Here is a 14,167-nt window from a genome sequence, read left to right on the forward strand (position 1 = left end):
TATATATATATGTGTTTTGTTCAAAATTTTCCCCTTTTCCAAAATTTAAATCTAGTAGTTAGTTCTTGATTTATGAAAAACTATATCTGAGGAACCATTGGACGTAGCGATGTCTGCCGGCATTTTTGGAAAATTTACTACACTGAATAGCCTTTGTAAGTAATTATTAATTAAATAACCTTTTTGAATAATTTTATGCTATAATTTTCGCACTTTATAGTTCGTTCTCAACTTTTTGGGCTTTTGAAATAAATTACCAACTCGTAACGATGCCTTTGTAATCTAAGAATTTATTAAAACCAAATTAAATTATTTTGTAAAAAATTCCGATTTTTTTTTTCAAATTTTATTTAATTTGATTTTTGTAACTAACAAAATAAACTTATTTTTCGGTTTGGAAAAAATTACTATTAGTACTCACAGGATACGCAAGCGCGGCAGCGGCCAGGCACAGGAGTAAGAAGACTCTTGTTGTGAACATGATGAGAGGATTAATGAAGAAGATGGACCCCCGCCCCTTTTATAGCAGCGACCAGGATGATCCTTCAGGATGAGTCAGGTAGGACCCGAAGGATTCCGGTGCAGAAGAGGATCGCATCACCGACCGCGAGGTGTGGTCACGATTTCCTTATTGATGGACGAGGTCCTGGCACGAATCGTTAGCTCCATTGTATATTAGATTAGAATATTAAACAATCTTTGAGGATTTGCTTTGTTTTCTCAGCGCTCTGAGTCATTGGCCCAGGAAGCCATGGCTGAAATATTATATTTACTTCTGCCAGAATTCGAATAAATCAATAATTTATACATGAGTACTGTACACGTTGTTTCATATCTATTTTTTTTTTTTTTGGAGGGGAGGCCTAACTAATGGGCTCATTGGCGGGCCCAAATATAGTTATGGGTTTGATTGATGGTGGGCCCTGGGATGTTCTTGCATCACATAGTTGGGCCTGGAGCAAAATTAAAAAAAATTCAACTTGACTCAGACCACGCAAGTTTTCCATGAATTAGCTATTTTCCTAAATATTTCTGGTAAGCTGACTTTTTCAAATAGAGTTCATAAGCAATGTTGAGTGAAGTAACCCCTTGGAGTAATGTTTGACCACCATTTACGCGGTTTGAATTGGGTTCTCGACTCACATAATTTAAAATTCTGGGAAGGAGATGAAACTTCTTACTTGCTGACTGAGCCTGTTTGCAATTAGACTTGCTAGTGATGTTCTGATATCGATTACATCGGATATCGAATACCTATAATAATAACAGGTTTATTCTTTATGGAACTAAAAGCATTTCCCTTGGGAGCTGCGAGTCTAGTTTAGAAAAAATTTCCACTTCTTTATTGATTAATATTTTATACATTAATTTAAAATAAAATAATAATTTGCCAGTTATTATTGAATAATATATTTTCTATTGTGTGTTCGAACACTTGACTATAAATTAATAAATCTATGTTCCTTATTACTTTAGCCCACAGATCCCTATTCCTAGCCACAGCCTCCTGCTCTTTGCACTATCTTGTCTCGCCATCCACTAATTGGTCTTCCTCTTCTTCTCTTGTGCCCCTTTTGTATCCCAATATACATATACCAAATACCAATTTCGGTAAACTTGTAATATCTTAGTATTTATAGTAATATTAGATTTTTTTTTAATTTAGAATTTTGAATAAAATTGTCTTTTCATTTGCTTAAATATCCACCATAATTTTTTTTTTTCTCTCCACCTCTTTATCAGGTTGTTCTTCCCTAAAGGCGTGTCCTGCCAGATTTTCCTCCACTTTCTTTTTCCATCCTATTCTTGGTCTCCTTTCCCCCCTTCTTCCTTTATTAAGTTCCCATTATCTTAGAAAACCATCCAGATACTATTCTCTTCTAAATGGCCAAACCAGGCTAACCTTTCCCGTTGTGTTGAATCCAGGATGCTCTATGAGTTCATTTTTCCTTTCCCGTCTGAATTTCCCTATTAAAATTTCCTTTTCTAGAAGCCCATTTCAACAGCTGACAACCATTTATGTTATCAGTCATTAATGAGCCATTGATTCTCGGCCTAATTCGATGTTGCTATTATAATTTACGATCTTTTTTAGCTTTTTCGTCTTTTAGATTATATATCAGAAATAGCTCCATAATAATTATTAAAGTTATTAATTATTATCCACACTGTCCATAAAGAGACGATATATGATCATGGATTAAGATAGTTAACTTGTTTTTTATTCCTCGATTGTTCAGGAAACAGTTGACACATGGATCTTTAATTAACTCATAAAACTGTCCTGTTATTGGATATAGCCCATATCGATGTTTGTGTCAAACACTTGTGCCGCATCCACAACCTTGTGCTCAATTTGTATTATTCTAAAACAGCTCCATAATAAATAAGTTTATAGAATCTCAGTATTTTAATTATAGAATTTCCCCTACTTTCGGAATTAATAATTAAATCTAGTTGAAGTTTGTATAATTTTAAATTTTATCCATTGGGTGTAAATTCATTGCTTTATAGCTTATCAATTAACTTTCAGGTTTTTTTTATTTACTTCAGCATAATTATGCATTTATATAAAAATGATGTATCCAGGCAATTAAATGAATGCGTATCTTATAAATATATTTGAACGAAAGTTAACGAAAATTAAATAAAGGTAATTTAATACAATGTTTAGGGATTTTTATCATCCACCATATTCTATAGTCATATTTAGATTTCCTTTTAGTGTACCTCAATTCATTTTGATTCAGTTTATTATAAAAATATTCAAAATGGAAGGTAGTAGCTAATACACGTTCGATGCATGCTAGGTTTGCCTCACTGGAACACAGTGTGAATGTCGATGGTTTTTTTCATTTTTTGTTTGCCCAAGCATTATTATGCTGGATATACACGTTTACCCACTTGCCACAAATCCAAGACTTGTACAAATGTTTCGTAAACAAAGGAAGCAACAACCAACAAGCAACTAATGTTAACTCACAAGCTCATTCTTTTGAATTTTTTCGGCGATTACTTTCGATTAACTCAATTTTCGTTATGAAATGGAACATAACAAAGATATGTGAAAAGTAAATATAAGCAATGTAGGTTGTACATGATAAATAGTAACACATGGCCTATAAATTCCTTGGCCTTCTGGAATTTTGATCAGAATCATTTTAATTTAATTATTTCGACTTATTATGCCTATATCTATGAATATATGTATATATTAAAGTTCATTAACAAGATTTGAAACAATGTATTTATACCGAATCAACAGAATTTTGAAATATGCAATCTTAAAGAAGAATCCAAAGGTTGGGGAAAATAACACAAATATTCATCTGTTGACAGTTCTCAAATAATACAAACGTGTAGACGCTGCACAAACGTGTAGACGCTGCACAAACGCCCTTTGCGCCAAAAAATCTACACTTGAGGGGTCAGCCACAAATTCGGGCCAACTTGTACCAACCAATCCAAATAACCCATCCACACGTTTGTGCACGTGCGCTAATTTGCCATTGTTTGGCAAACATTTAGAAATACCTTTACGGTTTTCGATCAGTCCAAAAATAATTGTGCTAGTTTTTCTTAAAGGACAAAATTACTCGTTATTTAGTCCGGTTTTTTTGATTAGGGACTTATGTTCATTTTTTGTTAACCGTCACTATTAATAGTGATTGAGGCAGTCTGAGAATAATTCTAAATGCTAGGTGACATCACCTTTTCATCTTTTATTGCATTGGTCACTTCCCGACACAAGCGCACTGTCATGCAGTTAATTAATCATATTTTATTTGGAATTCTCTCTCCAAGGAGAGAGAGAGAATTTCTTCTTTTTTTTTTAAGGTTCAATTACGGTAATTATCAATTATAAATAAACATTGTATTAATTTTTGATCCAGCCAGTTCCTTGTTAAAATTAATTATTTACCTAATATGTGAGGTGTTTCATAGAAAATAAAAACATAATATAATGGATTGATCAGTAGAAAATGATAAACTAATCTTTTTATGTAAATAAGAGGAGGGAGGAGAGGGGGGGGGGTCTTAAGGTAACAAATCTGCACCCCAAGTAGAACTATGCCCCTTCTCAAATGTGTGCTAGTAATGTAAATTATTTTAATAAGCTGGATTTCCTAATATTCAAATTTGCTTTAATTAGATAATTTATTTATACTTAGAAAAAAAATACAGAAATAAAAATTACAAAGATACGTATAAAAAGAACATAAGACCATCCTTAGAAAGAGAAAAGAAAAAATACACATAAAAATGAAACAACAATCTTGTTTGAATACAACATAAAAGTTAAAGAAAGAATACAAAAAAGAAATTTGAAATAAAAGAAGCGAAAATGAAATAATAATCTTTGAATTTTTAATGATGAGAAGATAATTGACTCTGAATAATATTTATAAGGAGAAGGAGATGGTTGGGAGAGTGGTCAGAGAACAACACAAATAAGTATAAAACTTATTTATTAGTGCCAACATTTCGGCCTGAATTTCTAGCCTTCATCAAGGCTAAGAACAAAATAACAAGGAATGAATAAAAAGATACATAGAATGATTAGAAAATAACTAACATATGGATACATAAATAGTTTTAACAGGCAGGAATAGTTCAAGTTTTATAGGAAAATAAAGGCTGTATGAGAAGAATAATATCATAATTAACTAAGAAAAGAAAATATATAAATAAAATATGAATCAAAATCTAATTAGTAAATATATATACAAAATGAAAATTATTAAAAATAAAGTAACGAAAGAGGTATAGGTAATTTAACTAGTTAATTACTTATATTTTTAACTTTAATTACCTATTAACTATATTTATGTAGCCATGTGTTAGTTATTTTCTTATCATTCTATATATCCTTTTATTCATTGATTGTTATCCTGTTTTTTGTTCTCAGCCTTGATAAAGGCTAGAAATTCTTGCCGAAATGTTGGCACTAAGAAATATGTTTTTATATTGAAAGAAGATAGTTGACCGAATGAAGTAGATTGTAGGATAGTCTGGGGGGGGGGGATTAATAAAGGTATCAAAACAGTAAAAGAATGGGGTGCTTCAGTCGACTTCAGCACCCATCCACCCCACTTCAGCAACCCACACTGACAGCCCTGCAAAGTGGGGCGAAACGTTGGTTTACAATAAATTGTTCTCTTTTACTATTTTGATACCTTTATTGACCACCATCCAAACTATCCTCCTACAAATATGTTTTTACTTATTTGTGTTCTTTAAAGTTTTAAAAACAATTTATATCACTAATTATTCTATCAGCGAAACTAAAATAAAATAATCAATTTAAATGTTGGATATAAATAGCCTGGGTTTTTCTCAATTAGCTCTTGATTTTTCAAATCCATCAGACGAGTGCTGACGCTATTGGCCATTACTTGAGTAGTCTTTGGTGATATTCCTCAGGTTCGAAACAAGAAATTCCATTTCAGTAAAAACAAAGCGAAGGCAGGAGAGGAAGAACGTCCTTGTAGCACCAGAGGTACATGCCCACAATCTCACGTTTCAAAATAAAGATAAATGAGTGGATTTAAAACAAATTAAAAAAACAAAACACAATTTGACTGACAGTATGTTTCTTGCGATAAATATCAATAAGTAACTAAAGAACTGGGTGAATGGAGGTGCCATGTAACCAATTTTTACTTTCACTTACCTCTATTGAATGAAAAATTGCTGATTCCAGTTTTCGACGGAAATACAGTTTTAGCTCCATTGAGTCTAAACAACTAAGTCTCACAATGAATTGTGTGTGAACTGAAAAATGAAGTCAAATGATAGTGAAATTATAAATTACATATATAAGATGGGTATATAGTCTGGGGCGTGACAGCAACTTTTCCTTAATATTGATTAGCCGGAAAAACCACTTTTAGAATCAATTTTTCAGAATTTTCTCCAAAACAGTCGAACCAAGAGCCCTGCAAAGTGATCTGAAACATTGGCTTATATTGATTTTTTTTTTTTACTATTATTTTTGACCGCACCTAGGCCATGTTCCTTTTATTAATTACACACAGTCTATAAAGGATCTTCCGTTTTAAAAATGATTTAGAGTGCTACCAATAGGTAGTTTCTCTACATGCCTGTATCAGTCCATTATAACTGAGATCAAATTTACTGAATGTATAATTATATATATAGCTGTAAATTTCAATAAATATATTTTTAAGAAATGACTAAAAAATGGGGGTGCTAAGTAGATAATAAATTGAACATTAAATAAAAAAATAGATCAAAAGAGAGAGGGTAATTAAAATTGTCCTTAGAATGGGACACTACTAATTTATTAATACTTACCACAATTTTTTATTTAATAGTTGTTTTGCTAATTGCCTATCTGGGCTGCCTCCTTCTTTATTTTAATTTTGTATTAAAACTCATTTCTGATTGCTCACAAATTGAACTTATGGAACTCAATTCATAATAATCTGTTCCTCACTTAAGTTAACATTTGATCAAATAAAATCATTATTTATTTGAAAGTATTTTGTTATGTTTGTCACAAACTCTGTTCTTACTTTAACAGAAACAGTATTTTTTAACTATTATTGAGCAGACGTTTCACAAGTCACAGCTTGTTGTGGAACTTGCACACTAGTCGCCTTGAAGAAAGTAAACATGAAGAAGGAACATGTTGGCACATAATAAAAATTAAGTTTCTTTTAATAGTTTGATTTTTCCACTGACCTACTTCTTCTTATAAGAAATTAAAATAATATAACATATGGTAATACAACACATTAAAATATAACATTAACTTAACTAATATTACAAGGTAATATAACCTAGGCACCTCAGATAATTTTTTGGTTATTATGATGATGATAGGTGAGTAGAAACGTTTCAAAACATGCTGAATCACTGTTTTAATAGTAGTACATTTGGAATTTTTTTTTAATTCTGTATTTCATAAATATTCCTTAGATTGCATTGATGACTGGAATTAATTTCTAACAGTTCTACCTTTGGGATAGTCTGTGGGACAACCCCAGTATGAAAATAATCCCAGTTAACCATACTATCTTTGAAATAACTATAATTCATATTGAAGCTAAGACATTTCTATGTCAGATGTGCTATACTATGCAAAGTATATCTATAAGTGATATCTGTGGCTTAGACGTATAGGACAGTGTTCAGCTCAGACATTTCTTAAGTTTTCAGGAGAGCAGTTGGAACAGATGTTTTCTAACAGATAAATGTGTAATTCATGTTATTTATATTATATGTTATATATTTAAAAACTTGAAACTCCTATTACTAATAGTCTAGGAGTTTGTCGTCTCTCGCAAAGCAAAAACTATTACATAAAAATTTGTAATAATCCCAAATTAGTAAAAAATGGACATGGTGCCCTTTACCTCTAAGATACAACTTTACAATAATTTTCTAACAGGGCCAATTATCTTGTGTTCAAACAGATACTCAGCAATATCTAGAAAGCGTTGTTCTGTTTCTAGCTGTCTTGTTTTGAAAACTGCAGTTATTATATTTTCAATAAATCACATATAACTATGATACTTTACTTCTTATAAGACCAATTAATGCTACTTCTTATTAACCAAGAATGCTTCATTCCTTCACAGAATTCAAAACTATTTAATTGTAAATATCAATCTCATGGGTGAAAAATTAAATAGAAAAAAGTCAGTTAGATGGTAAAAAAACTCTATTTTTTTACAAAACGATTTAGGAGGGATAAAAGATACTATGTACAGATGAAAAAATAAATATAACAATGGTTATTTCTTCTTCCGATCGGCAGTACATTTTGGGCAGAACCATTTCCCCTTCGGTTTGGTCGTCAAGCCAACACAGGCAAAGTGGAACCACTCTATTGGGCACTGCAACATTAAAACAAAGTCATTTAGATTATTTATAAATTCAATACGGTTGCACCAGGATTAGATATTTCCTGAAAAAAATATATACAATAATATTTACTCCATAAGCTGACACCAACTACACCAAATCTGATTCTTACTAATATGGATGATCTTAGGAAAAATACTTTTGTCAATTTCAAAAATTTACCCAATCAATGTTGATACTACCTCATATAATTACTCCAAGCAATTACAGTTTTATCTGCTAGGTAAAATTTTCTTTTCCCCCCAAAAAATCAAAAATAAATTTTTCTTTTTCTTCTTCAAAAGTATAAAATTATATAAAGAGAAATAAAAATAAATTAAACTGTTAACACAGTTCTAGCCGGCTACCTCAAGGGCAATCGCAGTTAAGTACAGTACCAAGACGACAAAGGAGTGGGCGTATAGTTAACAAAGGAGTAGGTGTACAATTAACAAAATAGTTTTAAAAAAATGTTCGAAAAAATAAACAACACTACTCTTAAAACTAACCATAAACAAACAAGGGATATTATAGTGTAGTTTACCACAAACTTTCAGCATGGCTGACTATTTTAATTGATGTATAGTGCACAATCACAAGGTATTGGTATAACAATAAACTAAACCCACTCTATATGTTAATTGATGTTTAGAGCACAATCACAAGGTATTGGTATAATAATAAACTAAACCCACAAAATACCAATAAGGACTTCTTAGAAGACATCATGGTCGTTCAGATACTTCACATCAGCTTAGAGTAAGGTATTTAATTCTTCAAGGGTGAGTAAAACAAAGAAAAAATCTGAGGGAAAATTGAAATTACATCATAACAAACCCATTTATTAATTTTCTGCTGAATTTAATGTCCCAAACCTGGATTTTAATCATGTATATTCATCATGAGAATTCAGCGTACTACTTCAATGCCTTGTCCTTCCTACTTCATTTTTTAGGACTTGGTTATTTTATGAATCGGTACAATTTTTTCCTATTGACAGAACATGTCTGAGTCTGAAAGTCAGTTTTAAACATTTGGCTCTTCAGAAAACAATTAAAGTCTTGGAAGAGAGATCAGTCAAAGAGGTACAAAATAACTAACATTTTCAACAGTTAATACATCAGCGATTAAGGGAGGATCTAAAGTTCTCAATTATAGAAGGACAAATCAGTTGTGCCTCAGGATAGACAATATCAAAAACAAACGTTAATAGTTATTTTACATTTTTCAGCCATATAAAGCAATATTAATGAATTGATTAAAGATAACAGAAAATTATGTAAGTTTTAAGAATGACTTGATCCAGTTACTTTTAGAGTAATTCTTGGAAGTATGTATTGCTTAGTATCAAGAGAATTTGTTTCTCTTTAAATAATACAACATATCTCATTTGTAAACAAAGGTTTCAATTTATGTATTTATTATTAATATACATTATACAGAAACTTGAAAATAATGCTTTATAATTTTTTGAAAAAAAGTTAATGTTTGAGGCACTGAATGGATTTTATGGTTTCTCCAAATGAAATTAATATTAAAAATGATTTTTTTTTTACCCTTGGAGGTTTAAATTAGTTAATGGAACAAACTACAAAGTGAAAGTCTTTATAAATAAGAAATGAATGAACAAAAAAACTTCTATCCGTAATGCAGAAAATTAAAACAGATTATAAATATATATTGGAAGATTATTGATTGACCGTGTGTAGAGATGAAAGGAATATGGTCCGGGTGCGGTCAAGAAAAACTCAAATAGAAGAAATATACTATTTTAATGAGCCAACGTTTCGCCCCACGTTGCAGGGCTTCTTCAGGGCTATTTTGACGGCAGTCAAAACTAAAAAATGATAATTTTTATGATAAAGAATGATAATTTTTTTTAGTTTTGACTGCCGTCAAAATAGCCCTGAAGAAGCCCTGCAACGTGGGGCGAAACGTTGGCTCATTAAAATAGTATATTTCTTCTATTTGAGTTTTTCTTGACCGCACCCGGACCATATTCCTTTCATATAAATATATATGTAAGCATTCCAAGATTATTCGAATGTACGTTCAGTATTCATAAAATTAGAAATTATATAATATTGATTGTATAGTTTAATTTTCAATTTATTTACACTTTAATATTATTATTAGTAATAAATATTATTTCCATATCGATGGCTTATGTAAGAAGAACTAATTGAAAAGTTGTAATATTCCTAAAAGAGAGAACCTTTAATTTTTTTTTTTTTTTTTTTTGACTCCCATTGGAGTTCTATTCTGAGAGAGCCTTTAATTTTTTTTTTTTTTTTTTTTTTTTATAAAATTAGTTTCTTTGTATTCAGCAATACTGTGAAGTAAGCTATCTTCATCAATTTTTATATTCTATCTATTTATATTTTATATATTTAATATATCTATTTTAGATTCTATCTGTTTTTAAAACTTATATTTATGTTTTCTGAACTAATTTACATTACGTTCCTGCCTTCCCATAACCAATATACCCCTAATGATATACTTTTATATAATCATATAACAAACATTAAGGTTATGCGTGATATGAATAAACTACAGAAGGCAGTAAATATGAATAATAAATAAAAATATTGTTTACTCACGTCAGGATTGTCGCAGCCTATCATTTCGCCGTAGGACACCTGATGGCAGAGGCAGTAGGTAGGCTCGTTGGGGTCCACGGGCATGTCCAAGACTTCAGTTCCAAGACCTGGAGATTCCTCTTCTTTTGTCTGTCTAGCAGATGCTCCTCCACTTCCGATGGCTGAAATAAAAATAATATTAATTGAGGCTGTGGTAGAATTCACAATTGATTCTAGCTATGATCGGGGCACTGAATCTAAATAAAACCATTTTTTTTTCTTTTTCTTTTTTTTTATAAAAACAGAAGATGGTCTGCTAGTGGTGAAAAAAACACAAATAGTAATAAAACTATTCAATGTGGGACAACGTTCTGCCACACTTTGTAGTGCTAAAAAAGATACAAAACAAACAACTAAAATATCATAACAAAATAAAAGAACAGATAACATGAAATAAAAGTAAACTAAGGTGTGACTAAATATCATTTAAAATATTTGAAAACTTATTTTAAGTAATATTTATATCTCTATTATTTTGCTTTGTTACATTATTTTAGTTGTTACATTATTACATTGTTAGATTATTTTAGTTGTTTCTATTTTTTTTTTAGCCCTGATGAAGCCCCTGCAAAATGGGGTGGAGGAAATATTGGCTGACATTAAATAGTTTAATTACTATATGAGTTTTTTTTTCTTTTAATATAATACACACACTCAATCAAAGATCTTCCATTTTTTTTTTTCAACTTCAATAAACAATTTTAGATTCTAATTTCAGCAATTTAAGCACAGAGATGCATTATTTCTACAACAACTTGTAGAACTAGACCATTTTTCCTTCAAAATTTAGGACATACCAAGACCCTGTTTCATAATGAAAGCTAATAATATTAGTTCATAGTACAAGTGTACAAACTTGTGTGTTAATAACACTAATACTTATTTTTTTCATGATAGGGATGACTATTAGTGATATTATAGCAATAAAAAAAATACTAAAGTACTATTTTACAAGTCTGTGTAATTGCATTAAGATAAATCTACAATACTAATAGTATTAGTTTGTACTTTATTATGAAACAGGGCCCAGATTGTAACAAGATGAAAGATTTTACCAGGATATTAAAACTGCAGACAACCTCTATAAAGAAATTGAGATACAAACATAATTTACAGACTACTGTTGCAGATTAAAAAGGGACTGTTCTAAAATACATTCAAGAATGTCAGAGAATAGAAAACTAGGTGAACGTTGAGTCATCAGACACTAGTTGGTTTCATAATTGACTTTTTCTTGTTTCCTTGCTTTTAGTAATAAAACATTATGTGATGATTGTTAAGTACTATTATCTATTATAATATTATCAATGATTTTTATGCTCCTTTAATTTTTTTAAAATACAATAATTATTTTTAAAAATCGATATTTCAATTTAAGAAATCAAATTCTTGCGAAATCAGCTTCAAATATGTTCAGTAACAAAATTTGTTATGATTGCCAGCCAAGAAATATTTTATTCAAAATTATTCCGCCATTTATGAAATAGTAAATTATAATTACGATCCTTTGCAATATAGTTAAAGGCATGTTTTCCTTAATTGTAAATGGAAGAAAAAACTACAACTGATGATATTTACAGACATCACAGCTCATATTAGGAAAAGTCGAGCTGATGAGATGGGCCATGGGAGGGGAGTGGTGAAAGGGGGGTCAGATTTCAAAGGAAATCCTCTACGAGAATGCCTATGTAAAACAGAATGTTGTCAGAGTACTAGTTGTGATATCGAGAAGACGTTGCAACAGCCGAGGGTTTATCAAGTCCAATGATAATATTATAAATAAAATTGAATATGGAAAAAAATAGAGTTGATTAGTTAAATTAAAAAATAAATAAATAAATATAGATATCATGGAGTAACAAAATATGAATAAGTACAGATATCATGGAGTAATATAAAATAAGTAAAAACAGATATCATGGATTAACACAATGCAAACTTTTGATTGTAAACTGATGTATCCTTCTCATAAAATATTAGGAAAAAATTTGAAACATGTTTTCATTCTGAATAAGAAGAACATTTGGAATTAGATTTCAGAACAGTAAGCTCAGTTAAAATAGATAAGAAATTCACTTAATCCACAAATAGTCAAACAGAAATGTTAACTGTTTTTTTTTTTAATTTCTCAAAGATGGACTATAAAAATCAGACATTTGTAGAAAAAATTTTTTAGTGTTTAATTGAAATTTATTTCAATATGCATGCCAACCACCAACATAATATTATCTAGTTACAAAAGTATTTGTGCAGAAAATAAATTTTATTTAAATATCAGTAGAAAATCAACACATTAAAATTATTCTCGAAAATATATGTCATAATTGTCAATTCAAGGTATACCACACAAATTTCTTTGGATGCTACCTTCACACCAAGTCATTTTTTGCAGTAATCCCTGATTACGTTAAGAGATCACAAATGATAATTTTTTCCTATGACATTTTTTGTGAAATTAGTAAAATGGAAATAAAGGGGAAGACAGTTACATATGATAATAATAAATGATAAACCGAATTAAATAATGATATATGCATTGTTTATAACAGAGACTAATGAAGAATTTAATGTCAGCAATAAATTGTCTGTACAAAGAATTTTGAAAGGATCAAATAATAATGAGTTTTACTTCAGAAATATAATGATATATGTGTTGTTTTTTTTGTTTCTAAAACTTATTTAGAAAGTCAAATCATCACAATTGATATAAAATAACTTAAAACACTTCAAAACAAATACGTTAACTTCTTTTATATAATATTATTATTTATAAATATATAAATAAATTTTCATCACAACTGGTTTATAAATAAAAATTGTAAATGCAAGAATTTGTAGAAAAAAAACACCTGTTTTTTTTTTTAATACTTATTATCCATACAAATGATACATAAGGCACTACAAACAGAAACTAATCAAAGGAACAACAATGAGATTCCAACACCCCTGAAATAGCATTTTTGATCTGTTATATCTTCTAATGATTTTAACAGTAATTTTTCTTACTAATTTATTAGCAACCTACTTAATCATTATTTTTTCTCATTATTAATATAATTATACTTCAAGATGTTTGTCTTTCCCTTCCAAAGTATACAGGAAACTCTGTTAACAAAGATACTGCTATAGAACATCCATGTGAGGCCATGTGAGCAAACCAAACTGGCACAGCACAACAACTAGTCCTCCATGTTAACCATAACCAAAAACTTTATCCCATCGAAATAATCATTTTGGAACACAATGATAAAGGCAGTCAATGGCATAACACTACATCTTATAAATACTTTTAAAAAAAGATAATAAAAAAAGTGTTTACTTTTCTTTTTCCTTTTAGCAGCAGCTTTGACGGCGGTATCTTCTTCGGATGAGGCAGTCTTTTTCTTCTTTTCTTTCTCCTTAGTCTTTTTCCTACCACCTGCAAAATGTTAATATTATAATTAAATCTGAAGTTACCATAAAAAAATGTAATTTTATAATAAAGTTGTAACAAGTCTATTAAAAAAAGTTATAACAATTGAAAAAGTTCGTAAAACAAATTACAAAAAGAGCAAGAAAAACATGAAATTATTAAAATATATAGATATATAAAAATATCAGCTTAGAAGTAGGGAGTGGGATAGCTCAGACAGTAATATCAGCTTAGAAGTAGG

At 29.9% G+C, this 14,167-nt stretch overlaps 2 protein-coding genes across 2 annotated transcripts in view; both read right to left on the reverse strand.

Moving 5' to 3' along the window:
• Positions 1-560, reverse strand: part of LOC106682270 (uncharacterized) — a 4,698-nt gene extending 4,138 nt beyond the window's left edge. Inside the window, exon 1 of the mRNA XM_014423024.3 lies at positions 422-560. Within this exon, the coding sequence (XP_014278510.1) occupies positions 422-481 (60 nt within the window). The 5' untranslated portion in view covers positions 482-560. The remainder of the gene's footprint in view (positions 1-421) is intronic.
• Positions 561-7,672: 7,112 nt separating this feature from the next.
• On the reverse strand, positions 7,673-13,932 carry LOC136795014 (inhibitor of growth protein 5-like; the record flags this gene model as incomplete). The annotated part of the gene is given in 3 exon segments (XM_067045952.1): positions 7,673-7,865; positions 10,476-10,636; positions 13,834-13,932. Coding segments are annotated over 3 exon segments (362 nt in total), but the record flags the coding sequence as incomplete, so codon positions are not given.
• Between the last annotated feature and the right edge of the window lie 235 nt (positions 13,933-14,167).

The sequence above is a fragment of the Halyomorpha halys genome, unplaced genomic scaffold (genome assembly GCF_000696795.3).
Source record: "Halyomorpha halys isolate HHAL.00 unplaced genomic scaffold, Hhal_1.1 Scaffold399.1, whole genome shotgun sequence".
NCBI classification, from domain to species: Eukaryota; Metazoa; Arthropoda; class Insecta; order Hemiptera; family Pentatomidae; genus Halyomorpha; species Halyomorpha halys.